Source organism: Urtica dioica, chromosome 3 (assembly GCF_054948205.1).
Source record: "Urtica dioica subsp. dioica isolate 48M chromosome 3, U.dioica_male_clone48M_v1_H2, whole genome shotgun sequence".
Classification (NCBI taxonomy): domain Eukaryota; kingdom Viridiplantae; phylum Streptophyta; class Magnoliopsida; order Rosales; family Urticaceae; genus Urtica; species Urtica dioica.
The window spans coordinates 45602131-45629017 of record NC_142758.1 but is presented as its reverse complement, the minus strand read 5'-3'; the positions used below and the strand labels follow the sequence as shown (position 1 = coordinate 45629017).

The 26887-nt window shown below is 35.8% G+C and overlaps 4 protein-coding genes across 4 annotated transcripts; 2 read left to right on the top strand and 2 right to left on the bottom strand.

Moving 5' to 3' along the window:
• The first annotated feature begins 295 nt into the window (after positions 1 to 295).
• Positions 296 to 3010, top strand: LOC149403106 (hypersensitive-induced response protein 1-like). The gene is made up of 6 exons (XM_089609002.1): positions 296 to 427; positions 973 to 1170; positions 1266 to 1386; positions 1500 to 1591; positions 1706 to 1802; positions 2488 to 3010. The coding sequence occupies exons 2-6, from the start codon at positions 982 to 984 to the stop codon at positions 2841 to 2843; spliced, it is 855 nt and encodes a 284-aa protein (XP_089465128.1). The 5' UTR covers positions 296 to 427; positions 973 to 981; the 3' UTR covers positions 2844 to 3010.
• A 404-nt stretch (positions 3011 to 3414) lies between these two features.
• On the bottom strand, positions 3415 to 5748 carry LOC149403105 (mitochondrial outer membrane protein porin of 36 kDa-like). Its single transcript, XM_089609308.1, has 6 exons — positions 5574 to 5748; positions 5406 to 5473; positions 5006 to 5116; positions 4802 to 4888; positions 4485 to 4693; positions 3415 to 4022 (listed from the first exon to the last, which is right to left on the bottom strand). Exons 1-6 carry the CDS (start codon positions 5620 to 5622, stop codon positions 3716 to 3718), a joined length of 831 nt encoding a protein of 276 aa, XP_089465434.1. The 5' UTR covers positions 5623 to 5748; the 3' UTR covers positions 3415 to 3715.
• Positions 5749 to 16531: 10783 nt separating this feature from the next.
• On the top strand, positions 16532 to 17636 carry LOC149403104 (putative F-box protein At3g16210). The gene is made up of 2 exons (XM_089608631.1): positions 16532 to 17571; positions 17630 to 17636. Exons 1-2 carry the CDS (start codon positions 16577 to 16579, stop codon positions 17634 to 17636), a joined length of 1002 nt encoding a protein of 333 aa, XP_089464757.1. The 5' UTR covers positions 16532 to 16576.
• LOC149403103 (Tetratricopeptide repeat (TPR)-like superfamily protein) lies at positions 17234 to 19882 on the bottom strand. Its single transcript, XM_089610027.1, has 2 exons — positions 17854 to 19882; positions 17234 to 17678 (listed from the first exon to the last, which is right to left on the bottom strand). Exons 1-2 carry the CDS (start codon positions 19867 to 19869, stop codon positions 17643 to 17645), a joined length of 2052 nt encoding a protein of 683 aa, XP_089466153.1. The 5' UTR covers positions 19870 to 19882; the 3' UTR covers positions 17234 to 17642.
• Between the last annotated feature and the right edge of the window lie 7005 nt (positions 19883 to 26887).

The following is a 26887-nucleotide window of genomic DNA, read 5'->3' as shown; positions in this document are numbered from 1 at the left end:
GGGATATCGATTTACATGTGCAAGATTTCAATGGGCATTCATGTAAATACTCCCTATAAAAATAGGCTATTATTTAAAGGATAGTGTGGTGTTTGGGCTATAGTCAGCCCGCCCAAAAAAATGGAAGGAAAACAAAAAGGAAATTTCCTACGATGAGATCGGGAAACCAATTAAGCATAGAATTAATTGTGTGCATAAATAAACTCGTACTGTTTAGGAAGTATGAGAGAAATCAGGCAACTAATAAAACTCAAAATTTGTCAAATGTATATATTTAGAAATATACGGTTTCGAGTCCCTTTCAAGTTGAACAATTTTTTTCTTTTTTATTTGTCCTCCGGAAGAAAATAATCTTCATTCACTTCGTTGCAAGCTTTCTGCCTCAAAATCTCTGCAACAAAAAATAGTCCTCTTTTCCGGCGAATAGGTCAGCGACGACGAATATCTCTCTCTCTCTCTCTCTCTCTCTCACTCTATATAATATTCGAAGCTGAGTCAAGAGTCTTTAGAAGTCATATATATGTCGAATTTCGTAATTATTGAGAAGATTTAGGTATAGAGACTAGAGAGCGGAGCGAGAGAGAAAAAGAGTGTCTTCGAATGAGATAGCGAAAGGACTGCATAAACCTGATTATAATAATATGTTTAAAATTACCAGTCTACTAACACAAAATATTAAAATTTGTTGATTGGTTCAACATAAGTTTTAACTAGTCCTCGTCCTTGATGGCCAAATACATGGAGTGGAAAGAGTTGCGATTTTTTTAATTAAAAAACAAGATATTGTCTGAGGTATAAGTCAGTTGTTGAATTTATATTGTACGTTACAAGTATTGCCTTGACTTTTAGTGCTAAATGACTTAAAGGTAGATTTATGGTGGTATTTTTCATTTATGAAAACATGTTGCTTTAACATGAAGATATATATAAAGCTTCAAAGATGACTTTTTTTTTTTTTTTTTTTGCTTTTAGAACCAGAAAATGGGACAAAGTTTGGGGTGTGTTCAAGTGGACCAGTCTAAAGTGGCGATAAAAGAAAATTTTGGGAAGTTTGAGAAAGTGCTTGAGCCAGGCTGTCACTGTCTTCCATGGTGGTTCGGAAGCCGCCTCGCTGGACAACTCACCTTGCGCGTTCAACAACTCGATGTTCGCTGCGAAACCAAGACCAAGGTTTGTTCTTTATTATGATTATTATCATAATTATTTTGAATGCATTGGGATTGGTTTCTTTTGTTAAGTAGATTTGTGTGTGTTGCTTTTTCTAGGATAATGTGTTTGTCACGGTCGTTGCTTCGGTTCAATACCGTGCCTTGGCAGAGAAGGCTTCTGATGCTTTCTATAAGCTCAGCAATACGAGATCTCAGATTCAATCTTACGTCTTTGACGGTATGGAAAATGTGAAATTGAATCGTGTGTAACGAATTCATCGAGTGAGTTCGTTCTTTGGTCTATTTTTTACCGGCATAATTTTTATTTTTTATTTTTGGCGTGTGATTCAGTTATCAGGGCAAGTGTTCCCAAGTTGAATATTGACTCGGTTTTCGAGCAAAAGAACGACATTGCCAAATCTGTGGAAAAAGAACTCGAAAAGGTATTGAAAGAATTTTTTTTTTTCCTTATGGTACAAGTTACAACATTCAAATTCCGTAACTTGTCGCATGTCTCTTCAATTTCATCCGATTTTTATTTTTAAAATTTTCTTTAGGCGATGTCGCATTATGGATATGAGATAGTGCAGACACTTATCACGGACATCGTGCCGGACGAGCGTGTGAAGAAAGCGATGAATGAGATCAATGCAGGTACACAAATTATAAAGGAACATTTTTTTAATCTAGACTTTGTTTGGTATGATTGAAATTAAATCAGAGAAAACAAAAGAAAATAGTTGGCGGGAAAGAGAAAGTAAGATTTATATTGGATGGAAAATGTCTTGTTCATAAAGGGATTGGATGGAAATTCTTCAAAAAAAAATTATAGTATTCCCACGTTTCTGTTTGAATATTACTCGACGTAACGGATCTCAAAATTTCGCCAAAGTTTTTGTTTTCACTGAAATTACCGAAATAAATAACTCGAAAACAACACGAAATAATAATTGTACGTTGGCCTGCAAGGAAAGAGCCGGTGTCAATCAAACACCAAACAACATTTCTGGCTGCTTTTCGCGACGTTATTCAAACCCTTGTGTCAATCAAACAGCTATATAGTCATTTGACTTACAGCTATTTTGTATAATAGCCAACTTTTTGTAAATTATCTGTAAATAGCCACCTCAACTTATTTACGGCACTCAAAAAGAAAAAAAAAAAACTCAAAATAGGCGGGAATGTTTTTGAGTATTTTTGTCTTTTTGAGTGCCGTAAATAAGTTGAGGTGGCTATCTAGCAATTCTTAGACTTTCGGTGGCTTATTTGGCTAACTTTTTTTTTTTGTAAAATTCTCATATTCAAACCCCTTGTCTTGTGTGTGTGTGTGTGAAAATAGCTGCGAGGATGAGAGTGGCGGCGAACGAGAAAGCAGAAGCGGAGAAGATATTGCAGATAAAGCGAGCCGAGGGAGATGCGGAGTCGAAGTACCTTTCGGGGCTCGGCGTTGCTCGGCAAAGGCAAGCCATAGTGGACGGGCTGAGGGACAGCGTGCTGGCATTCTCGGAGGGCGTTCCCGGGACCACGCCCAAGGACGTTATGGATATGGTCCTCCTCACTCAGTACTTCGACACCATGAAAGACATCGGAGCTTCTTCCAAGTCTAGCTCCGTTTTCATTCCCCACGGTCCCGGGGCCGTCGGAGATATCGCCGCCCAGGTCAGGACCGGATTTCTTCAGGCGCGTCATGAGTGATAGCTTAAGATTGTGTGGCACTTATTTTCGGTTTTTTTTTCCTTCTATATGAAACATTGCTAGTTATTACCTTTTGCCTATTATTAGTTACAACTTACTAGGGGGTTTTTTCTTGGAACCGGGAGGTTTGATATAGTTTGGAAGCATTCGTGCGTTATTTTTTTTTTTTTTATTAGTGTTTCGTTCGACTATTGTTATTGTTCTGCTCTAGCCGGAATTTCAAGCCAAATGGGAACGGATGTTCCGGACTTGTGAAAATAAAATTTAAAACTAAATACAGTATTAAAAAAATAAAATTCGGACAATGGCAAATGAAAAACATGGAACCCGAGTATAATTGGGTTCCAGGTCTTGAGCAAAAAGGAACAGAATTCTGTTCCATATGCCCAAGGTTATATTAGATATTTAAGAAAATATTACCAAGTATAAACTGACGTTCAAGATGACAAGACTTTCAGATTTAGGACGCAATATCCAATATGTTTATTAATTCTTAATTAATTAATGTTTTATGGATGAAAACAGAGTAGTGTTGACGGAAACTCAGTCACAAGCAGAGGACAAATGTAAATACTCGAACAAAAATTTTTCATATCGAACTCATTTGATAAGTTCAACTTATAGTATGCCCTCTGTTCGAAAGGGTCAGGGAAAAATGTGAAATTGAAATCGACACAAAAGGTTTTTGTTGCCAATTATTTATACAACCCAATCCAATGGACCACCAAAAAGACAATAAAACCAACAACAGACACTGCAAGTTCTCACCGGAAAAGAAAAAAGAAAAAAAAAACTTCCAGCACTGTTCCATTCCACCCAAAAAAGAGCTTATTTTTCCATTCCAAGTTCCGACGAACATTTCAAGACACAATTCAAGGCTTGAGAGCCAAGGCAAGTCCGATCTTTGCAGTCTTCTCGATAGCCCTAGTGTCCACTTCGCCGGAGATGGTGAAGAGAGATTTCGGGCGCCACATGTGCTGGATGAGAGCGCTGGCCTTCCCGTAGTTGTTGACCCGAGCCTTGACAGATGTCAGCGGGTCGAGAGCGTGCTGCGTTCCGATCGTGAGGCTGTTCTCATTGTTCGAGAAGCTGTGCGACAGCTCAGCGCCGACCGCCGTGTTCGTCAAAAGGCTGACCGCGTGGTAGTACGAAGCGGTCACAGTGTCGCCCTTATCGTTCCTTCATACACATTGTAATAATAAGTTAATCAATGATCACTATACGTTAGATTCTCAAGTGAAGGATAATTGTAGGATCTAGTAGTTAATGGGTGACTTTACAATATTACTAATAGGCTATTTAGTACTTTTTTCCTCTCTCTCTCTCTGAACTATTATGTGAGTTAATACAAGTGGCTCTTTGTTCATGTATTTTCTTTTATATTGCATTGGTCCTTGAGCTATTGATATTATATAAGTTTTTATATTAAATCAATCTCCTAATCTTTTTAACATATTTGTCAAATAACTCACCTTGTTAAATTGTAAGTAGTTTAAGAGTGAATTTATAGATAGAGGATTTATGTGAGTAAAGAAAGAGCTTGCAATTATTTTGTTACATGTTCATAAGACACCCATAAGCCAAAATTTGAATCCAATAGGCCATTACTAGAGAGAGAGAGAGAGAGAATAAAAGACTCACAAGTTCAGGGAAGCAATGAGATCAGAGTGGGTGAAATTCACTCCGGCGTTGACCTTGGTGAAGTTTCTGGAAGCGGTGTCGAAGGTGAGATCGGTTCCGACAGAGAGGCAATTGTTTCCGACCACTGCAGAGAAGTTGACCGCAGGATTCGCGGTCAACCCAATGCTGGTGCTGATTCCGGCGTACTCGTGCTGGTATTGAAGCTCAACCTATAACCACACACAACAATACAACATCAATCATTACAGTAAAAACTACACTAAAATTCGAGTACAAAGCAACGCATTACATGGTTTAATCATTATAATTATCATTACCTTGCCCGATTTTTGATTGGGGGCGATGAAGCTGACGATGGTCTTGACCCCAGGTGCGGGCTCGTCGACAGTGATGGTGGTGAGAAGCTAAACATCAGTACAAGTCAAGTCAACACAAACCCAATATCATTAAAAAGGGAATTCTTATGATGATGTTGAAAGGTGTATCAATCTATCTATCAAATCTGATTCTCTGAATCATACGTTTGAGTTGGTGTCGACTTTGACATCAGTTGTGATGTTCTTGTTCTTGAACTGAGTGCTCAAATCAGCCAAAAACAACTCTCCTCTCTTAATCCCGGTTGAAGTGATCGACTGAGAATTGAAAAGCATAACAAAATTAATTAATTAATTAGAACAATACATTTTCTTCTCTTACAATACTTAATCAATTCGTTTCTTGATTTCACATTGAAATGGATGCCGTATCAACAGATTCCATGAATCAAAATTCGTGAGACAAAAAAAAAAAAAAACCAAATTTATAATAATAATAATAAAAACACTGTCGTTTTCACCCGATTTATCGTTTGACAAAACAAAATCAAATCCACGGATTATAAAAAAGACAATGAAAACGACGAGAAAATTTCTGAAGGCTTACGACTCCGGAGGAAGTGTATGTAGTGACGGTGAACTTGTGATCAGTCTGGTAATCCTTGTAGAGAAGATCTTCAAAGCACAAAAAAAAAAAAAAAAAAAAAAAATTAACAACTTACTTTCACTCCAAAAATCTGGAGAACGAAAAGAAAAGAGAAATGAAAGGACAAACCTCTGGCTCTCTTGCCGATATCGGTGTAGAGTCCCGGACCTTTCACCATTTTTTCTTCTCGGAAATGAAAATCGGAAGGAAATTTGATTTGGTTGTGATTGTTTTTTTCAGTCTTAGAATTTCGAATCGAGAGATATTTCTTGTATTTTTTTTGACGAAGCACAACCCTAGGCTAGAGGACTGGTTTTCTGGTGAAGCGATGGATTTTGGACCGTTGGATATTATGACAGGGAGTGAGAGAGGTTTCTGACCGTCGATGTAGAGCTGAGAAATAAGAGTTTTTATGACCTCGAGAACCGGTACAACTGGCCAATCCAGGTTTTGGCATATTCGTTTTTTTTTTTTTTTTTTTTTTTTTTATGAATGTATTTTACATAAAATGAGACCATTGTTGTTAGGGATGACAATTTGGGCCGTACACGAGACACGACACGGCTACGACACGGTGTAAATGAGTTTGAGTCGACCTAAAATGGATCTGGGTCCATCCGTGTCGAACACGATTAAATAACGGGTGAACACGACACGAACAAGACAACCCATTGAGACCCAATTAGACACGAATATTAAATGGGTTGTTAATGGGTAAACACGATAAAGACCCATAATGACCCAATGGATTGTGTTTGAACTTCTCTTTTGTAGTAAAAATATTATGTTGACGGCTTAATTGATTATATGAAGTATTTTTTATTAATTATTTATTCTGACTAATTTGTTATTTAATTTGATTTAGAGGATTTCAATATTTTGAAGTAAACATGTCAAAGGGCCTAAACCAATTCGCGTGTTCAAATGTGTTTAGTGGTCTAAATGGGTCTGTGGGTCTAAGTGGGTTCATGGGTTACATGGTCCATTGAGACACGATTAATAAATGAGTCTTAGTGGGTTGGATCTGAGTTTGACAAAAAAAATAGTGGGTCGTGTTTGAGTTTTGCTCCTAGACACGATTAATAAATGGGTCGGGTCTGGGTCTGTCAAAAAATACATGAAAACGAATAAGACACGGCATAAACACGTCACGTAACCCGAATTGCCACCCCTAATTATTGTTGTTAAATATTTTATTAAAATTAATGGATAATATTCGTTTTTTTTTAATAAATCAAAATATTGAATTACAAAGTATACCTCGTTAAATACTAGTCAATAGCTGTTAAAAAGTTTCTGTAATACAATGTGATGTTGTAATAATTCGAGTTATCATTTGTTCGAAGAAAACATGTATCTCATAAAATTTAGCAGAGTTTGATATTGCATGTCAACAAATTTAAGATCAGTTGCTAAAGTTTATTAACATAAATTTCTTGACATATAAATAAAACATAAAGGATGTTTAACAAATACTTATCTTCATTATACTTGTGATTGGTTTTAATAAAAACCTAATTAAATTACGAATATTTTCATTCAAAACTCTTTATTCAAATAAAAAGCTTTGTACATAGTGTCGTATTTAAATATTAACGTAATTGAAAGAGTAATACACCGACCTTACATATATACATATACGGGACTGGTCCAAACTATTATGTGGCTTTATGCAAGAATAAAAAAACTTAAAACTTGTTAAACGTATATTAAAAAAAAATTATGTATAATAACTTAATTTTCCCGATATTTGAGGAGGTCTTTTTCTTTAAAATTTGGGGCCTTTGTCCACAAAATTTTTGGGGTCTTAGACCAGCTTAAATCGGGCACTGTATATTTTATATATATTTATTGTGCCAACCAATATATAAAGGGATTATTCCTATTTTATGACCTCCACACTAATTTTGGACCAAAATCTAATAAATTCAAATTAATCCAAAATTATGACTACATAAATTGAGCATTTACATTTATAACCTTTGATATTTTGTTTCCTTTTTTTAGATAAATATCATTGTATAAACGATGCATCCATTACTCCATCAAAACACTGTAATCGAGATGTTAGTTTTCTGTTTTAAACGTTTAAAATTCCTTTATAAAGATTTAAATCATTATAAAAAATTTAAAAAATGTCAAGATTTATTGACATCGATGTCAATAAATCTTCAAAGGATGTTCCCAGAATTGTTGAAAATTTATTGACATTGATGTTAGAATTTTTAGAATCGTTCTTTCATTATTTTTTAACTCCACTAACAATATAAATTCAACGAAAAAACGCCAGTAGAACGAAATTTTTTTTCATGAGAACCTTTAAACCCTAAAGTGAAGAAAGTGAATGCACAAAAATGAACGAAAATGAGATTAAACCTTGCTCCGTGAGATTTCAGCCGCTGGAAAACATAAAATCTTGTTCAAATATGGATGAGAGAGAGAGGCATGAGAGAGAAAACACCCACGAGAAGAACAAGGTAGTTTAAGATCTGTTGACATACATGTCACTAAAGATTATTAACATAAATTTGTTGACATATAAAGAAAACAGAAAAGATAAAAGATGTTTCACAAATACTTATCTTAATTATATTTGTGATTGATTTTAACAAAAACCTAATTAAAGAACTAATATTTTCGTCCAAAACTCTTTATTCAAATAATATATTTGTACATAGTGTCGTATTCAAATGTTATCTAATTTAAAAGAGTAATGCCCCGACCTATATACATATATATATATATATATATATATATATATATATATATAACTTATTTAAACTGCATACATTAAAATTCTAGTAAAAAATTCTAAAAATTAAGAAAATATCCAAATTCAAATAAGATGCATGTGCCGTAGGCATGAGTTGAGCTACATTTATTTAATATTTGAATAATTGGACTATAATTTTAATGAAAACTTGGCTAGTTAACAATAGTTTTTACTTAAAAAAAATAGTTTTCTATATATTGTGCTAACCAAGACATAAAACGCTAAGGTTGTGTTTGGTTATGCTCTCCGATCACGTTTCCTCTTAAAAACAACATCTCAATCAGGTCAGGAAGATTTTAGAGTTATTTTTTCTTCCTAATTTCCAACTAAATGTACAATAGGACACATGCGGCCCCTGGATTTAAGAAAAAAAAAATATAATCTTAAAGTTATATACTTAATACATATTGGAGTTGTATTATATCTACAGGACACTATGCATAACATCATTGTCCAACAATGCATTCAATATTTGTATTCGTTCAGTAAAAAAAAAAAAAAAAAAAAAAGAGAGAGAAAATAAGCAAAGTAGCCATCTTGAGTTTTGACTATTACTCAATAGTCGTAGCTTAAATAATATAATTTGCCTAATTTACCTTTGAAGTTGATAGATAAACATTAAGATAATAAACAAATTTCAACAAGAATTTACCCGAATATATAAGAAATTTAAACGAGAAACTATGAGAATGTCGAGACAAACGAAGGAAGCGTCCGAGTATTTTTTTTTTTTTTTTTAAAAAGTAAAACATTGGCTATGAATCCGCTATAAATCTATCAAGTGCTTTTAAAAAAACAGTCAATGCACATTGAAAGAATTTTATTGTCAATGCATATTTTAAAACAATCAATGCTAGTTATGTTTTTCTTTTTGAGAAAAAAGTCAGCGTTTTATTACTCCGCCAAATCGATATACAACCTACAAAGGTTGATAGAGATAGACCCTAATCAACACAATCTGAATTGGCATAGTTACGCGCAACAAATGCGCTACATGATTCGCAGACCGTTTGACAAACTTGACAGAAACGTAATCCAAAACATTCAATAAATCTCTATGCTCAGCAATAAGTAAGCACAAAGAAGAAAACAATTGACATTCGCTTCGTATAGCATTTGTCACCATAATACAATCCGTCCCACCACCACGTATGTCCAATATCCTCGCTATTTTATCCAGCTTAGCACCACTTTCATACCTAACGTTTCAGCAATGAGCGGGAAATTCAGGCCCTCGATCTGATTCCCACCAAGGAACCCGCCACGAGTACGTTCCACCATACCAGCCGACCGCTTCCTCTCCTTGGCAAACTAGGCTGCATCTGCATTTATTTTAATCTCGTTCCCTTCTGGTCATCTATATCTCTCGTCACATTCAGTATTGCAATGTCATGTGCTACCAGCCTCGTCCTATTTATCTTGAGCATCGAAGCATTATTGGAATTGTGCCTTAAGCGAACTGCGTCCCCTCATCAACAGAGCAAGCCTTGTTGTTCTGGAAATTTTTTATCTAGCTCGCCAAAGTGTCTAGCACATCATGACTATTTTGCGGTTAGCCTCTAGATCCGCTCCACCAAACATCCTCTCCGCATACTCTCTAAAAACTTCACCTTGCCCCACATCCTCCTGTAAGCAATGTACGAATCGCCGATTCTTCATCGTTTCCATAAAAAATGGCACCACTCGCTAACGTCCACATGTTTACATCGAAGATTTACCCGCTAGGTAAGCACCCCGACCCCGCTATCCACATCAAAATATTTGCTTTTGGTGGAACTTCCAAATTTTTGAGGTCCCTTCCAAAACCGCAACAGCTCTTCTTCGTTCCACTTGCCAATTATGAATTGAATGATCTTGTACATGCTTTTAAGCGTGTAGAGCCCCCTCGTCTCTGGACTCGAATACCACTCATCAGCAACGCGACAACCACTTAGCGGGATGGCCAAAATTAAATCCATGTCCCTTTGCGTATGCAGAAATAATGTTAGCATCCCACTACCCATCTTCTCGTTGTAAGTTGTGCACTCTTGCTTCGATCATATTCGATTTTTATGCCCCAATGTATAGGCTGTTTTCATCTGGAAGCCATGTGTCACCCATAATATTTGTCTCCAAACCACACGTACTCCTTTGACGTCCTTGCCGAATAAATGTTTGGGCTTCAAGTTTATTACGCCATATATAACTCGGATTATGCCTAGCTCGGCTTCTAGGAATGAGCTTCACTGAAAATAATGGTCTTTAAACACCTGACCAACCAACGAGTTGTCATTGGTTAGCCTCCAACCCTGTTTTCCTAGCAGAGAGATATTAAAGTCTCTGATATAGCGAAAGTCAAACCTCCCATGTCTTTTTGAAAACTGAGTCGCTTTCATCTCATCCATTTTATATCTTTGCCACTCCTTGAGCTTGACGTCCACCAGAACTTGTTCATCGTCTTTTCTATTTCCTGACACATGTCAATTGGGAGCAAAAACACATTCATGACGTAGTTCGGAAGTGCTTGTGCACTGCCTTCAAGAGCACCTCTTTCCTCGCACGAGATAACAACCTATTATCCCATCCTTCGTGAATGCCCAACATTTCACACACTTCCCTCTTCGAGCTCTCCTCCGTGTTTGAGCTAAAAAATTCCAAGGAGATAAGTTCACTTATTGTCCGGAGGCTTCAATGAAGATTCTTAACTAACGACATTCTCATCTTCTTTTCTCGTCGCCTTTTAAAATAGCTATTTAGTAGTGTTTATTAGTAAAAATATTGTAAATGTATATTACTGCGACATATATATATATATATATATATATATATATATATTAACCATTTATTAAACGCACTTTGAAAATTTGGCTAGATAGTAATTCAAACGTTCTAAAAGACGTACTTAGTGCAATTTTTCATTATTGTATGAAATTAATCATTAATTAGAAAATTAAATTACTCGCATAAAGAATCAAGTTGTTTATATCAATTTTGAAATGTTAAGAAAATGTTAATCTCATAGCCTTATCCCAGTATCATAAGCTGCATATTTCAAAACTTGCTTATCATGATAACCTAGTGTCTTTCATGTTCTTCCTAAGCCTAGTAATCTAGCATACACATCTACTATCTGAGGGTGTTGACTTATCTCTAGCGAAGAAACACGATCCAACTAAATCCCGACTCTTTGGTCACCCGCCTCGCCTTCATCGTCCCCCATGACCCGTTCTGCGCCCTCTCTCCTACCCAGAGGCACATGGATCCTTGACAAGATCACGTAGTCCGTGACTGTTGAGAATGTTGCCCGCAAAAGGGTATTATAGTAATTACGCTCAAGGGTATTATTGTAATTACCTAGAAATTACTATTAAACGAAAATATAGTATCATAATCAATGATAGAAAAGATTGGTTGCAAACATTATAAGTAACAAGATTCGACTTATCCATAGCCATCTACATTAACTAAGATTATATCACTACATTTAATGTGAGAAAGATATAAATCTCGGGTGGAGCGCTTAAACCGGTCAGTGATTAGTCTAAGCCTGGGTAGCTAGACAGGAAATTAGGTATACAACTTGCTGTTGAATGGTTATGACAAGTGGGAATATTCTGTATGGGCTACCATATATGACCTAGACAAGTTGCGTTTAAGTACATTACATCGTTTACCGTTATGATGATACGTATCGCAATCACAAATGATGGGCATAGTAGGCGTCAACCTAAATCTTGAGGTGCTCTCGGAAATTAGGGATATATACTTGACTCTTTGATCATTCGTTCACAGCTACAATGATGATTATATACTTATGTTTTGAGAGACCGGGATAAAATTAGTGATGGAAGAGAAACATTAAAAGTGGAATCCATCTGTTAATAAAGAGAGTCAATGTTCGCTCACCTGATAGCTGAATTCAAAATCGGTGGACTATGAATCTTTTGCTAGGGAATCAGTGGAACTCACGGCTCATAAGTGACTCGATGGTATAACGGTATATTTGACCCTTCGTGTCACGATCTGAACCTGGAGGGTGGATACTTACGCATTGGCTATATCAATGGAAATTTATCTCTAAGGATCAAGTAAATATAATTGTAATAACTTTGAGAGGTTCAATCTTGGGATTTTAGTGGAATATCACCGATTTGATAAAACAAAAGAATAGAGGTAATGATGTCTACGCTATCGCTCGTGTTCATCTAGCTTTGAGTTATTAAGTCCATAGTTTCCGAGTCGGCTATGGTAAAATGAGTTAGAATACTCTTGTAGTAAATATGTGAATGTGACTACACACTCATTATTGCAACTTGATTGCAATATCTTTAGCATTCGTAATAAAGTACTCTACGAATAAGTTATTAATTGTTAAGTAATTTCAAAATACCACTAAGATTTAAATGGGCCCGAAAAGTGAAATTTAAATGAGCCCATGAGGCCCAATGATGCTTGTGGTAGGTGTGTAACATAGTGTACATTGACCTTGGATTTGTTTGATCAATGCCTAGTAGGATTGCGATTTAATTCAACTAGGAAATAAATATTATGTATTAGATATGGTCCAATTTGGTGAATATTTAATATAATAATTATTTATAAGAGTACCATGAATATATTCTTTACTATTCTAATTATAGAATAATATATCTTATTCTGAGAAACAAATAATATATTAATTATATTATTAAATGAGAATATCATGGATATATTCTATATTATTCAGTTACCTAAATAATATATTATAACATTAGAAGTAAATAAATATTAGATATGATATGAATATTTCATTTATTAGGATATCTTGAACATAGATTTATTCTATTCATAGAATAAATATCTTATATAAATTAGAATAAGATCAAATCAAATCAAGTAAGTGCATATTCTATTTTGGGTAAGCTAGAAGGCTATAAATAAGTGCCTTGGGTAAGAAGAAAAGCGTGCAACATATGGTTTCCGCACTTGGAAAAACCGCATCTCCCTCTCCCTTATTTTGGTCTAATTTTCTCTCTTCCCGGAGTTGAGAATTTCGTCCATACCTCCTCACAAAGAAAGGAAGAATTATTCCGACACTTAGTCGGAATAATTAGGGATAAAGAGTTGGCCTACGCCTTGGTTCTATCTCATTCGGAAAAATGGCTCGGAAGACTTGGTGTTGATCCAATCTGAAGAACGCGATGAACACAAAGAACACGAAGACAGTCCACCAGCGAGGAAAAGCAAATAGCGGGGAAATCAAGTAAGTGACTTTTTTTATCTCGTTATTTATTTATGTGTTATGGTTGTTTTGTTAGCCGCACCTTTCATCTAGATTAATTAGATTTTCTCGAAAGCTAAGACGACTACAAGAGTTGAACAAAAGTGTTTTTTGAATTAAAATTGTTTTGAATTCATATTTCCGCATTAAACATCCAAAATGGGTCTGCTGGTATTTTTTTTTCGTTAGGAGCTTTATGAACTCATATAAAAGTTTAATTTTTTTTTTTGTGAAGTATAAAGAAAATCACCAACAGTGGCTTCCCGGGACTTGAGGTAGATCACCTTTTCTCCTCCGTACATTCCAATTTGGTAGCTCTAACGTTTCCTATAAGCTTCAAGTAGGACCCGACACATGTGAATTTGGTGGTAGATGTTTGCGGTCTCTATGAACTCTTGTGGTTCTCTAACCTTCGTGGCCCGGCTCACCAAGTTGTCCATATAAGCGTAGTGCTCGAGCTTCAGTTCTTGCCCGAGCTCTCAACCCATGGATTCGAAGCAAGACCGCGCCTTTTCAACCAGACCCGCATGGTTGCAGGCCAAGAGGATGTTCACGAGCATGACATGGTCCGGCTCGGTCCCCAAAAAGCATTTTCCCGAAGAGGATTAGGGCTTCGTCGCTGTGGATGTTTTGGGAGAGGCTTGATATCATGCGTTGTATGATACGAGGTCCTTTTCGGGCATCCGAGAAAAGACTAAGAGGTCGTCTCATAGGTTCCTGAACTTTGAGTACATCGTTGATAGGGCGGTCCTGATAGGGATCTCGAGGCCAAACTTGTGATCTGCTTCCCTTGCTCTTTCACAGTGAGTCTCTAACACGCTTTCAAGGCGCTCACCACAGTCGACTTTCAATACACATCTACGTAATCAGTTTCCAGGGACAATTGAAAATCTTAAAAATCAACGTGATTTACTGCAAAATGTGAAGTCCAATACTCCTATTTATTTATAGTTATTAACTAGGAAAAATGTATTTACAGTTATCAACTACGAAATAGGTTTTCTTTTTCTGAGGTAGCGAAGTGAAAGAGAATCGCAAAGAAAAAGAGATTTTTATGGCTATATAATTTTAAAGCGCAAAGTTCAGTTCTAGAAATCAGGAACCCATTTAACACTTGTCCTTAATTGATAATTTTAAAATAAATACCTAATATTTTTTTTATTCATTTTAGCCGGATGTGTTAAAGGATAATTAGGCAATTATTTGTATAATCTTAGACGTGTGGCCATTTACTCAAATGTTTTCAAAGAATGCGGCTATATCAAGATATTCTAGTTTGATTTGGGCTAAAAAAAAACTAGAGTAGGAAAAGAAGAGGTGCGTTTACCCTTGTATGAATACTTTGAAAATTATCAGACTCCATTCTTCTCTTATTGAACACCATTGTCAGATTCCTTAAAAACAACAGTACATAACCCTATCTATCAATATTAGGGACGAAGCCAAAAATATATACTAGGTGGGACTAATATGCAAAAAAAAAATAGGAGGGTCAATTTGTAAATTTTTAAAGTAAAAAAATATATGAAAAATGAGCAAAAGTGAAAAAAAAAGAGAAGTTGAGTAGGGGTGTAAAAAAATTGACAAAAAACTGGTTAAACCGATAACCGAACAGATCCGAAACCGAAATTCGGTGCCATCGGTTCGGTTAACCAATCCAGTTCATGAAACTGGATCGGTTATCGGTTTTGAATATCCAGAAATTCGGTTTTCAGTTATTTAACCGATTTTTTTTTTTATTTTAACCATTTTTTAAACCGGATAACCGATTTGAACCGAATAACCGGTTATGAAACCGGATAACCAATTTTGAAACTTATTAATCATTTTTTATTTTTTATTTCTAAATTAGTACAATATTGTAAGAAAATAAATTGGCTTGAACCGGATAACCAGTTACAATACCGGATAACCGATTTTTTGAATAACCAGCTTCAAAACTGGATAACCACTTTTCAAATTCGGTTTTCAAACTTGATATAGGTTCATAATTCGGTTAACCGAAAATTCGGATAACCGAATTTCGGTTTAGGAAAAATTCGATCCAGTTATTGGTCCAAAAATTTGAAAACCGAAGATTCGGTTCCAATTTATAAAATGAGCCAAAATCGAGCCGAACCCAACGGAAACAGTTTCAGCCCTAGTTGAGGGAGATATAGCCCGCCTGAGCAGGCTGTGGTTTCGTCCATTACACTTATATTCTGGTTTTGATAAATAGTTATTCAAACACACGATGCAGTTAAGTGATCTCTTCTTCTTCTTCTTCTTCTTCGTCTTCTTCTTCTTTAGGAAGCTTATCTTAACTTAATAATTACATTAGATGAGTTTTAGTTATTATAAATTATTGATTTTAGAGGTCACGCAAACTAAAGTGAACGTCCATTATGGTAAAAGAGTGTTTTTATTTCATGTTTATATATAAGGTATATAAACTAATAATCATATAATAGCTCCCTCCCTCTCGTAATTATTATCATCAGGGACGGCTCAAAATTTTGGTTTTTATTAAACATGTTTGTAGGATTTCTTTCCCCTTAAAATTATAACGCTGTATTTCCTTATATAATAACATGATTCCTCTTTTTCTTTTCCTTTTTTATTTTTTTATTTATTTATAATAAACATACGTTGTTTTCTTATATCACATTCCAAAAAAGAATATATGTATGTGTTGAGATTTTAAAGTGGGATTAGGATTTTAATTTTGAATATTTCATTCATGCTGAATACGTTTAAGATTCTTTTTCCCTTATATACAACACTGTATTTTCTTACACAATAACACATTGTTTCCCTTTTCTTTTTATTTTTTTTTTCCTTTTTATATAAATAGTTTGTTTCCTTATAACACATTCCAAAAAAAAGAATATAGGAATGTGTTGAAATTTTAAAGTCGGAATAGGATTTTAAAAATCTTATTTCTGTTTGAATAGGATTTACATTACGATTTCTTTGTGATCCGTATCAATATAAAACTTTGAGCTCAACTTTTGCATCGTAAAATCCTCTCTAACTCTGAATCTTTCCTCGTTAATATTCAAAGTTACGATACATAATATATATATATATATATATATATATACACACACACACACTTGATTCAGAGTAAAAATACAAGAGATGGAGAGGAGATTGTGCGGATATGATTTTCCGAGAGAATTGGAGGAACAAATACTGTTGAAGTTGCCGGTGAAGTCTCTGGTCCAATTCAGAAGCGTTTGCAAGGCTTGGAATACTTGGAAGTCTCTCATAACCGGCCACGAGTTTGTCAACGACCACCTCCAACTTCAAGCAACCAAGCCATCATCTTCTTTGCTCTTATTGTGGGCCCGCAACGACCCGTTCGTCGATCAAGACAAGAAGCACGTTCTGTCTCTCATCGCTATCGGCGATTCCATAGCAAGCACCACCGTGAAAGAAGAAATCCACTTCAGATATTACATACGCTCTCCAAGAAGCTCCCACTGCAACGGAATAATATGCTTGGTGGACTGTTTAGCATGTTTATCGGAGCAAATCTTCTTCTATAACCCGGCACTCAAAGAATACGAGCTCGTCAAAACGCTTCCACGCGATAACTTGTTCCTCGCCTGGGGTTTCGGCCACGACCCGAGAACCGACGACTACAAGTTCGTGAGGCTGTTGGATCACGAGCGAGCCCGTGGGGTGACCAAGGCCGAGGTTTACACTCTGCGAACGGGCCGCTGGAGAGAGATCAAACTCGACACGCGTTGGTACATCTCGTGCCGCCCCGGGACGTACCTGAATGGCCGTTTGTATTGGCGCGGCTACACCAGAGACGACATTCTGGTGTGGTTCGACGTGTCCGACGAGCGCTTCGGCACCGTCGCTCTGCCTCTGCCTCGACATCGATCGTTTCCTGTTACGCAGCTCTTCGCGTGGAACGACTCGCTGGTTTTCTTCAACAAATTTTCGGGTACTTTCGAGATGTGGGTGATAGACGGAGAGGCCGGTGGTCGGTCCGTATGTTGTGTCATGGAGTTGTTGGAAGGGATCAGAATGCCGATAGCGTTTTGGAAGGAGGACGAGTTATTGATGCAGGGACACGACGGTAATTTGGTGTCGTACAATCTCGGCACCAAAGAGCTCAGGAAGTTTCCGATTCCGATATCCGCTCGGCCTGGTTGCACTTATGGTAGCTTGTATGCCGAGACTCTAGTTTCGGTCAAGCCACGCGCTTTAGCAAACACCTGATCCGATTCTTCAGACCCGCAACAATACGGTTTCAGTTTAAATGTTTGTCATGCTTTTGTTTTCAAAAGAAATTCACAAAGTATATTATAGATAAATATGAATTACAAATTCACAAAGGTTTTGGCTTATGATAACCTACGGTCTTTCATGTTCTTCCTGAGCCTAGAAATCTCAGCGTACACCTCTGATATCCGAGGGTGTGACTCATCGCCAGCGAAAAACACGTGGACCCCACCACCTTGTGACTCGATCCAGCTACATCCCGGCTCTTTGCTCACCCGCGTTGCCTTCATCGTCCCCATGACCCGTTCCACGTCATCTCTTCTCCCTAGAGACGCGTAGATCCTCGACAAGATCACGTAATCCGTGGCTTCCCGGGACCCAAGCTCAATCACCTTCTCTCCCGCGAACGCACCGATCCGGTAGCTCCGGCGGTCCCGACAAGCTCCGAGTAGGACCCGCCACAGGTGAATCTTGTGGTCGATGGTCGCGGTTTCGATGAACTCTTTTGCTTCTCGAAACTTCCCGGCCCGGCTCAGCACGTCGACCATGCAAGCGTAGTGCTCGAGCTTCGGTTCCAATCCGAATTCTCTGCCCATGGACTCGAAGTGAGAGCGTGCGTTTTCCACGAGACCCGCGTGGCTGCATGAAGAGAGGACGTTCAAGAACGTGACGTGGTCGGGTTCGGTCCCATCGGAGAACATTTTCCCGAAGAGGGTTAGGGCTTCTTCGCCGCGGCCGTTTCGGGAGAGACCCGATATCATCGCGTTGTAGGATACGAGGTCCTTTTCGGGTATTCGTGCGAAGGCCGAGAGGCCGTCTCGTAGGTTTCCCGACTTGGCGTACATCGTCGAGAGCGCGGTTCCGATCGGGATCTCGAGCCCGAACCCGAGCTTGATCGCCCGGCCGTGGATCTGCTTCCCTTGCTCCATCGCGGCGAGGCTCGAACACGCTTTCAAGACGCTCGCCACGGTCGGCTCGTCGGGAGCGATTCCCTCGGTTTGCATTCGGGTGAAGAGGCTCAGAGCGGCTTCGTTCTCGCCGTTCGCCACGTACCCTCCGATCATCGAGGCCCAGAGAGAGTTATCGCGCGATGATGGGGAACGATCGAACGTGGCCCGAGCCTCGCCGATGCTTCCGGATTTCGCGTACATGTCGATCAACGCCGCTGCGATGTACACGTGGGACTCGAACCCGAGCTTGATCAGATAGCCGTGGAGTTCTTTCCCTTCTTCTCTACACGCGTTGATCACTGCAGCTAGGGAAAACTCGTTCAGGGTCGTCCCCGAAAAGTGCATCCGAGAGAAGAGCTTCAGAGTGGCTCGAGGCTCTCCGCTCAGCTCCGAGCCGGTAACCATGGCAGACCAAGTTATCGCATTCTTGTTTTCCGAGAGCTCGAAGACCCGGATTGCGTCGTCTAAGCTCCCACATTTACCGTACATCGTCACGATAGCGTTCGTGACCGGAACGAAGAAAAGCAACCCAAATTTCTCCGCGAGGCAGTGGATTTGCCTTCCGGCGGCCAAGACTCCGGGGACCGCCAATGCGCTAAGAACACCGGTGAACACGAATTCACCGTCGAACTCCGTTTCCTCTCGCCTCAACAGCCCGAAAAGCCCCACAGCCTCATCTGCCATTTTTTCCTTCCCATACCCAGAAATCAAGGTCGCCCAGCAAACAATATTCCTGTCAGGCATTTCGTCGAACAGTTTGTGCGCATCAAACACAAGGCCCGCCTTGCAGTACAGGTTGAGCAGCGAACTTCCGATGAACACGTCGCCGAATCCAACGGCCTTCGTCACCGCGGCGTGAACGTGTCGGATGACGTGGACGTCCGGGCAGCCCAACACGGCGGCGGAGATGACTCCGGAGAAAGTGTGGGCGTTTGGCGGTGTGTTTTCTCTCTTCATCTGCCTTAGAAGCTCCATCGCCTCTTGAGAAGAGGAGGCTCTGATGAGACAGTTCCATGAGACGACGTCGTTTCTCTCGATGCCGTGGAAGACGATCCTGGCTCGGCGCAGATCGCCGCACTTGGCGTAGAGGTTAACGAGGCTGTTTCCCAAGCGCTCGCACGAGGACACAGCGCTCTTCACGATCCGAGCGTGGACCGCTCTTCCTTCCCGGAGATTCTTCAGCTGAGTCGACTCGGCCAACCGTGCGAAGAATTGGTGGCGAGACTGGTTTGGAACCCAAGGCATAACATTATATTTCCAATTCAAACTTCAAACGTGTTTACTAGTTTAAAAATACTAAATATATCTTTAATATTTGATTGAATCCCCGTTTTTTCAAGATTTTAAAATAATTAATCTAAGTATTTAAAATTTTAATACACTATTTTTTTAATACGCTTTTTATATATACCAAATAGTTTCAAAACTAATTTCATCATCAAAATTAGGCAACAAATTTTGTTAATCCAGTTTCAAAATACACAAAAATAAGTTACATGATTTCAGTCAATGTACATAATTTCAAAAAATTTAATTGTGTCCATGCAACAAAATATTTAACATCTAGTCATTTGCAAAAATAAGGCAACAAAATGTCAAAATATTTAATCCTGCTTTCAAATTCTTTAATCCACTCGAACTTGGAGGATTGTGTTCTGACACGGAGGTGGAAGCGATCGAGGAAGAATGCAGTGGCGGCGATGGCGGCGCAGGATATCTGGAGGAGAATTAAGGGTTTAGGGCTAGGGTTCGGGGACGACGAAGCTCTGACGGAAAAGTGTCTGATTTGGAGTGGGTTGAGAAATCGGACAAGGGAGGATTTTGAGTGTCTGATTAGGGTAACATGGATCTGTGGTGAAGGGTATTTATGGGATTTTTTAAAATTCGGGTACTTTGTTTTAATTTTGAAAAATTGGATTATTCTGTCAAATTCAAACTTAAAAATGATTAGATAGCCGCATCACTCATTTTCTTTCTCTGCTTTTATTTTCTCTTTTGTTCAAAGAAACTTTTTCATAGTGTAAACAGAAAATCGCCGGTATTAATTTGGAGACCGGTACGGGTAGCCGTTTTCATTTATTTAAAGTATGTATTTGTAGTAAAAATAGTGTTTTTTTTTTCTTTCTCACATATATGAAATTGTGTGGTCCATTAAAAACACGAGTGGAGAACAAGTCGTCTGACTACTTTAAACTGTCTACGTTTAATATTTAGCATAACTATAAAATAATAAGAAAATAGTTCAATTACACTATAATTTAAATTGAGGTAACCACAATGTATTCGATGTAATCATTATACGGTTAAAATTGGTTGAGAATTTTTGTTTGATTGTCCCGTTACCCAAATTAGTATTTTTATTAAAAATCTTAAAACGTTATAATAGCTCTTTTACAATTTTAATATTTCAAGCAACATTTTTTTTTTCCTTTCAAATTTAAGTGGTTTAGTTTAGGATTTAAACCTCTTACATCAAGGCCCAAAGCATGGGTCTAACTTAACCTTTGGCCAGTCAAGCCGGTACCAAAGTTCATTGATAAAGATCTCAAATAGGAATAATGAATTAAAAAATATATATTGCATGAATAATCGAGCATGAATTCCCGTATGACAGTGTTCGTTACGACAGTCGATTTAATTTTACATATTACAAGGGTGCTCTGTTTATGCTAGACATCGTGGGTCCGAGAAAACCGAACCAAGAATCGGTTGCCACGGAAGTTCCAGGCATTCATGCCAATAGCAAATACAAGAGATATCTGATTGAGTCAAATTGTAGGGATCTTTGGCAGGTAGAGAGGACGGTTGCGTTTTTCGAAGATTATGAAACTCGCGTAACGACACGGTTTATGATTTTTAAAATGGATTTCGAGACGAATACGTGGGTCCAGTTAAAGAGTATTGGGAATACGACAATTTTTGTGGGCGACGATTCGTCTGTTTGTGTTGACACTATGAAGGTTACGGGATGTCGGCGGAGTTGTATATATTTTATCCACGACTTGAATTATTTTGGGGTTAATTTACCGGATAGGCTAAATGGCAACTTTGGTACGTATGATGTGGAGACAGGGATGTTCTTTCATTTTGGTCTTGATGCAAAGACTGTTCGTCGGATGACTAATCAATGACCCCCGATTTGGATTATGCCCACCTTTGAAGCTATATGAAAGGACAATTTATTTATTTTCGTTAATTTTCTTTAGCAAGTGTACTACACACCACTTATTTATGAAATTATTGTACCTACTTTTTAAAATAGGGAAAATAACACATTTATACCATATGTTTTAGTGAAATGTCGACTTTAACATTTGGTTTTCAAAAATATCGAGATCATACCTTCTGTTTAATTAAAATGACAAAATTATACCCTGAAATGGATAATAGTGTCACAAATCTCCCTTTCATTGATATTAACTCTTATATAAGAAAAACATAATCAAATCCAAAACAGTATCCTAACTTTCAAATTTCCAATTTTGAAATAAAAATAGCCTTAAATTGAAATGAAATAATAAAATTCATATCTCCCAAGATATGACTTCATTTTGTGTTCGAATTGCAACTCTGAATCATGGGTTCTCTGTTCGAATTTGTAATTTTGATGACTATCAACTGTCGATTTTTACCTTTTTGCCGCTTTTTGCGTTCTTTACGATTAAGAGACTATTGTTTATTTTTTAGTTTTTAAATAAATTACATATATGATGCGAATGAATAAAGATAGTTGGTATTTACATATAAATATTATAGTCAACGTCAATGAAAAGTCAATAAAAAGAATATTTGTGACACTGTTGTCTATTTTAGGGTATAATTTCATCATTTTAGTTAAACAGATGGTATGATCTCGATATTTTTGAAAACCAAATGGTAAACTCAACATTTCACTAAAACACAAGGTATATATGTGTTATTTTCTCTTTAAAATATTAGACTTTTATGTAAACAGATTCTCGCTTGATTAGATACATACTTAAAAAAAAAAAAAAAAAAAAAAAAAAAACTCCTATTTATTTTACTCAAATTTAAGAGAAGAAAAAAAAAACTTTTTTCACTCTCCAAGAAAGAATATTTCAAATCATAAGATTTTTATTTGCATTTTTTGGTTTACTAAAAATGTACTTAGCTACTCGTTGGAATTTATTTTTTTAGCATGTGTATTATATTTGTGTTGATATTAAGAGAATTTGATATTTGATATGGTTGAAAATATTATCATTTATTCATAAGCAAGAACCATGTGAGAGTCCAAACATGTCATGTTAAGATTGTGATGTTTTGCATCATGTTGAGCTAAATCCGAAGATAGGATCTTATAACCTTGAGGTTTGTTGGAACCTAAAATACTATGTGAAATAAACAAATGGAGTAAATCATGTATTAAGAATTATTAGAAATAATAAAAAGGCATAAACAGATTTATAAGATCAATTATTTCTTTTATTTTCATTTGATTTTGACTTGGAAGTCATAGAACATGAATTAGTAAACAATATTACGTCTGAATATCAAACTTAAGATAAACATACATATTAATGCACATAGTGCTATTAATAATACATATAAAAAAATGTATTATAAATTATTTGTTTTCAGTCGCGGTTTAATTCAAAAGTTTGGTTGCCAAAAACAAATGTTTGGTAGCGAAATAGTCAAAATGAAACTATGAAATTTGTTTTTAGCCTATGTTTCACAACTTTTAGTGAAATAGTCAACATGATTATGTGTCAATAATTAAAGTCTTATTTACCGTTATTTATTAATAAATTCGTCATTTTCTCTTTCCTATTTTTTTCCTACACTTTTTTTACATAAAAACTTCAAAAAACCATATCTATCTCATATGAACTCGAAATTGAGTGATTCTAAATCCTACGGATTCGTGACGCCGAGATCTTCAAAAATAGATCCATTGTGTTTGATGAAAAATAATGTTTAATACCATAGATGTAGAAAAATCTACCTTAAATATGGAAATAACGAATTTTTTTTGAAATTATAAAAAAAAAATGGAAATGTAAATATGATGCATTAAACATAATTTTTCATCAAACACATTGGATCTATTTTTGAAGATCTAGACGCCAAAAATTTGTAGGATTTGAAATCACTCAATTTCGAGTTCGTATGAGAAAGATACGAATTTTTGAAGTTGGTGCAAAAAAAATTATTTGAAAAAAATAAGAGAGAAAAAGTGACGAATTTATTAATAAATAAGGGCAAATCAGACCTTAATTATTGTCACATAAGCCATTTGGCTATATCCTTAAAAATTATCAAACATAGACTAGATCCAAAATCACATGTTTAAAATGGCCTAGTTAGTTACAAATCTCTATATTAATTTAAACAAAAAATATAGGATGGTGTTGAGAGTTTAGACTTAGAGAATATGATTACGATTACTTTGTTTCCGTATAAATACAACCACTTTGAGCTCTTTTAACACATTGAATATTTAATTTGTTAATTAGAAATTAATCAGACTAAACCACTTGAAACGTTTGTATTGCAATCTAATCAACGTTTCACCTAAGTTTCAAATTTACCCCCGCATGATGATGTAGCTTTATTATTCATTTAGCAAATAACTAGATTATCCTCTATTAAAATCGGCTAACATCATCATGTACCAACGTTTTAATACACGTCAACTTTTTCCTTTTAAAAAAAAATATACGTCAACTTATAATAGTCTATAATTATTTTATTTTATTTTATAGTTTAATTAGTTGATTTGAAAAGGGCATTCAAATCTGCGTAATCCATGATGTAAGACAAGTTTTCTTGGGTTAATTTCCGTTATTTTACACGTGATAAGTTTTGGCTACAAATTTTCTTTGGTTAATTTCAATTAATTTTCGTTTATTTTAAATGCGAGAAGTTTTGGCTAGCTGAAACGTTGGCTAGTAGCTGAAACGATGCGGTCCGATCTAAGGTCAGTCTCCAAATATAAATTAGAAAAAAAAAATATGGAGAAAGTTTTGGGCCTTTCGATTTCCCGAGTACTCTATCTTAATATTCTTATCGCTTTATCGAAAACGCAAAAAGTTCTTATCAATATGTGTATTACTTTTAAATATTCATTCCAAAGGTACACTTACTCAGAGGAAGTTGGAGAAGATTCGGGCGACGAAGAAGCTCAACCTCTTGCAAGAGAAAAGTCAGAAGGCGATGTGGGGTTAGTCAACTAACAGAAGGAGAAGAAGGTCGGTGAAGATGAGAATTATGGCGAGAAAAATGATGAAGAAGAAGAGGAAGACAAGAGGTAATAAATAAGGGAAAATATCAAGAGTATCCCTCGTGTTTAATTGAAATGCGAGATTTATCCATTCGATTTCTAGAAATATCATACATATCATTTCAGTTTAATATAAATGACATATACCTCCCCTAAAAAAAAAAATTTGAACTCCCCAAAATATCATTAATGGAATAATTTTTTATTTTCTATTCTATATACAAAAAAATAAAAAATTAAAAGTTTCTTTATAAAAAGTTAATGATTTTTTTTTATAAAGAGATATTTTGATTTTTTAATAATAAAATAGTAAATAAATATTTATTCTATTAAGGGTATTTTGGGGAGTTCAAATAATTTTTTTTTGTAAAAAATAAACGAAAAAGGTGATATTTATAATACAACATTTTTTTAGGGGAGGTATATGTCATTTATATTAAACTGAAGGGATATATCTGATATTTTTAGAAATCGAAGGGTTAAATCTCGCATTTCGATTAAACAGAGAGGATATTGTTGATATTTTCCCAATAAATAAAGAAAAGAATACGAATTTTGTATACCTTCTTTTTTGTACTTTCAATATTCTTTGGAGATAACTCTTAAGTCTTTACTTTACGTATTATAGCTTTTCAGTTTACCTTGGACCATTGTGTATGTAACATTATTTTGGGTGAAATACGTGTTTTACTTTTATGATAGTGACAAGTTAATGAAATGAAGGTCGTTTCTCAGGGATGGTCTATATTTCCATCAAATTTCTTCTTCTTATATTCATTAGATTGATCTTTATGATTAGCCTATATTTTCTTTTTCTTTTAGTTGAAGTCTCAACTCCATAATGTGCCCTACAAGTCAACTTAATCCATGATATATTATTTGAATTGAAACAACGGCTTTAATTTACATAGTTTTCAATTCTCAATTTTAATTGAGAAAATGGTGGCAAAATATCTAATATTTACGAATCGTTACAATACCAATTCTTTAAAAGTTTTGTGAAAAATATCCAATGTTAAAATTTTATTCCTCCGTTAAAGCTCTGCAGTTAAAATAATTTGTTGAGTGATTCATATAGAGCGTCTTTTTCCGTTATTAAAGATTCCACCAATTGATAGGTTTCCACAAATAATTGAAATTCAAGTTTTTGATCTAATCTTCAATTTTTGAAAACTTATAAATTCTTCTGTTATTCCCCAAAAAATATAGAAAATCCTTATGCTTTTTCTAAATTTTTATTTAATAATCGGTAATATCTATTAATAAGTTGGGTTTTTATGGTTTTTTATTTTTTTGTTCTTCAACTGTGCGCAGATAATAATAAGTAATAACTGTTAGTAATTCAATGAATTTTCAAGTTTCTGTGTTTTTGCGCAGTTAGTAATCATTAATTATTATTAATAGGTAACCGTCTTATTTTTCTTCTTCAATTTTTTTTTATTAATTTCTGCACAGTTAATAATCATAAATTATCATAAGGGCATTGTAGCGAAATAGCCAAAATGAAATTATAAAATTTGTTTTTAGCCTATGTTTCACAACTTTTAGAGAAATAGCCAACATGATTACGTGGCAATAATTAAAGTCTTATTTACCCTTATTTATTAATAAATTCGTCATTTTTTCTCTCCTATTTTTTTTCTACACTTTTTTTTACATAAAAACTTCAAAAAACTATATCTATCTCATATGAACTCGAAATTGAGTGATTCCAAATCCTACGGATTCGTGACGCCGAGATCTTCAAAAATAGATCCATTGTGTTTGATGAAATATAATGTTTAATACCATAGATGTAGAAAAATCTACCTTAAATATGGAAATAAATGAAATTTTTTGAAATTATAAAAAAAAATAAATGAAAATGTAAATATGATGCATTAAAAATAATTTTTCATCAAACATAATGGATCTATTTTTGAAGATCTTGACGCCACGAATTTGTAAGATTTGAAATCACTCAATTTTGAGTTCGTACGAGAAAGATACAAATTTTTGAAGTTTTGATGCAAAAAA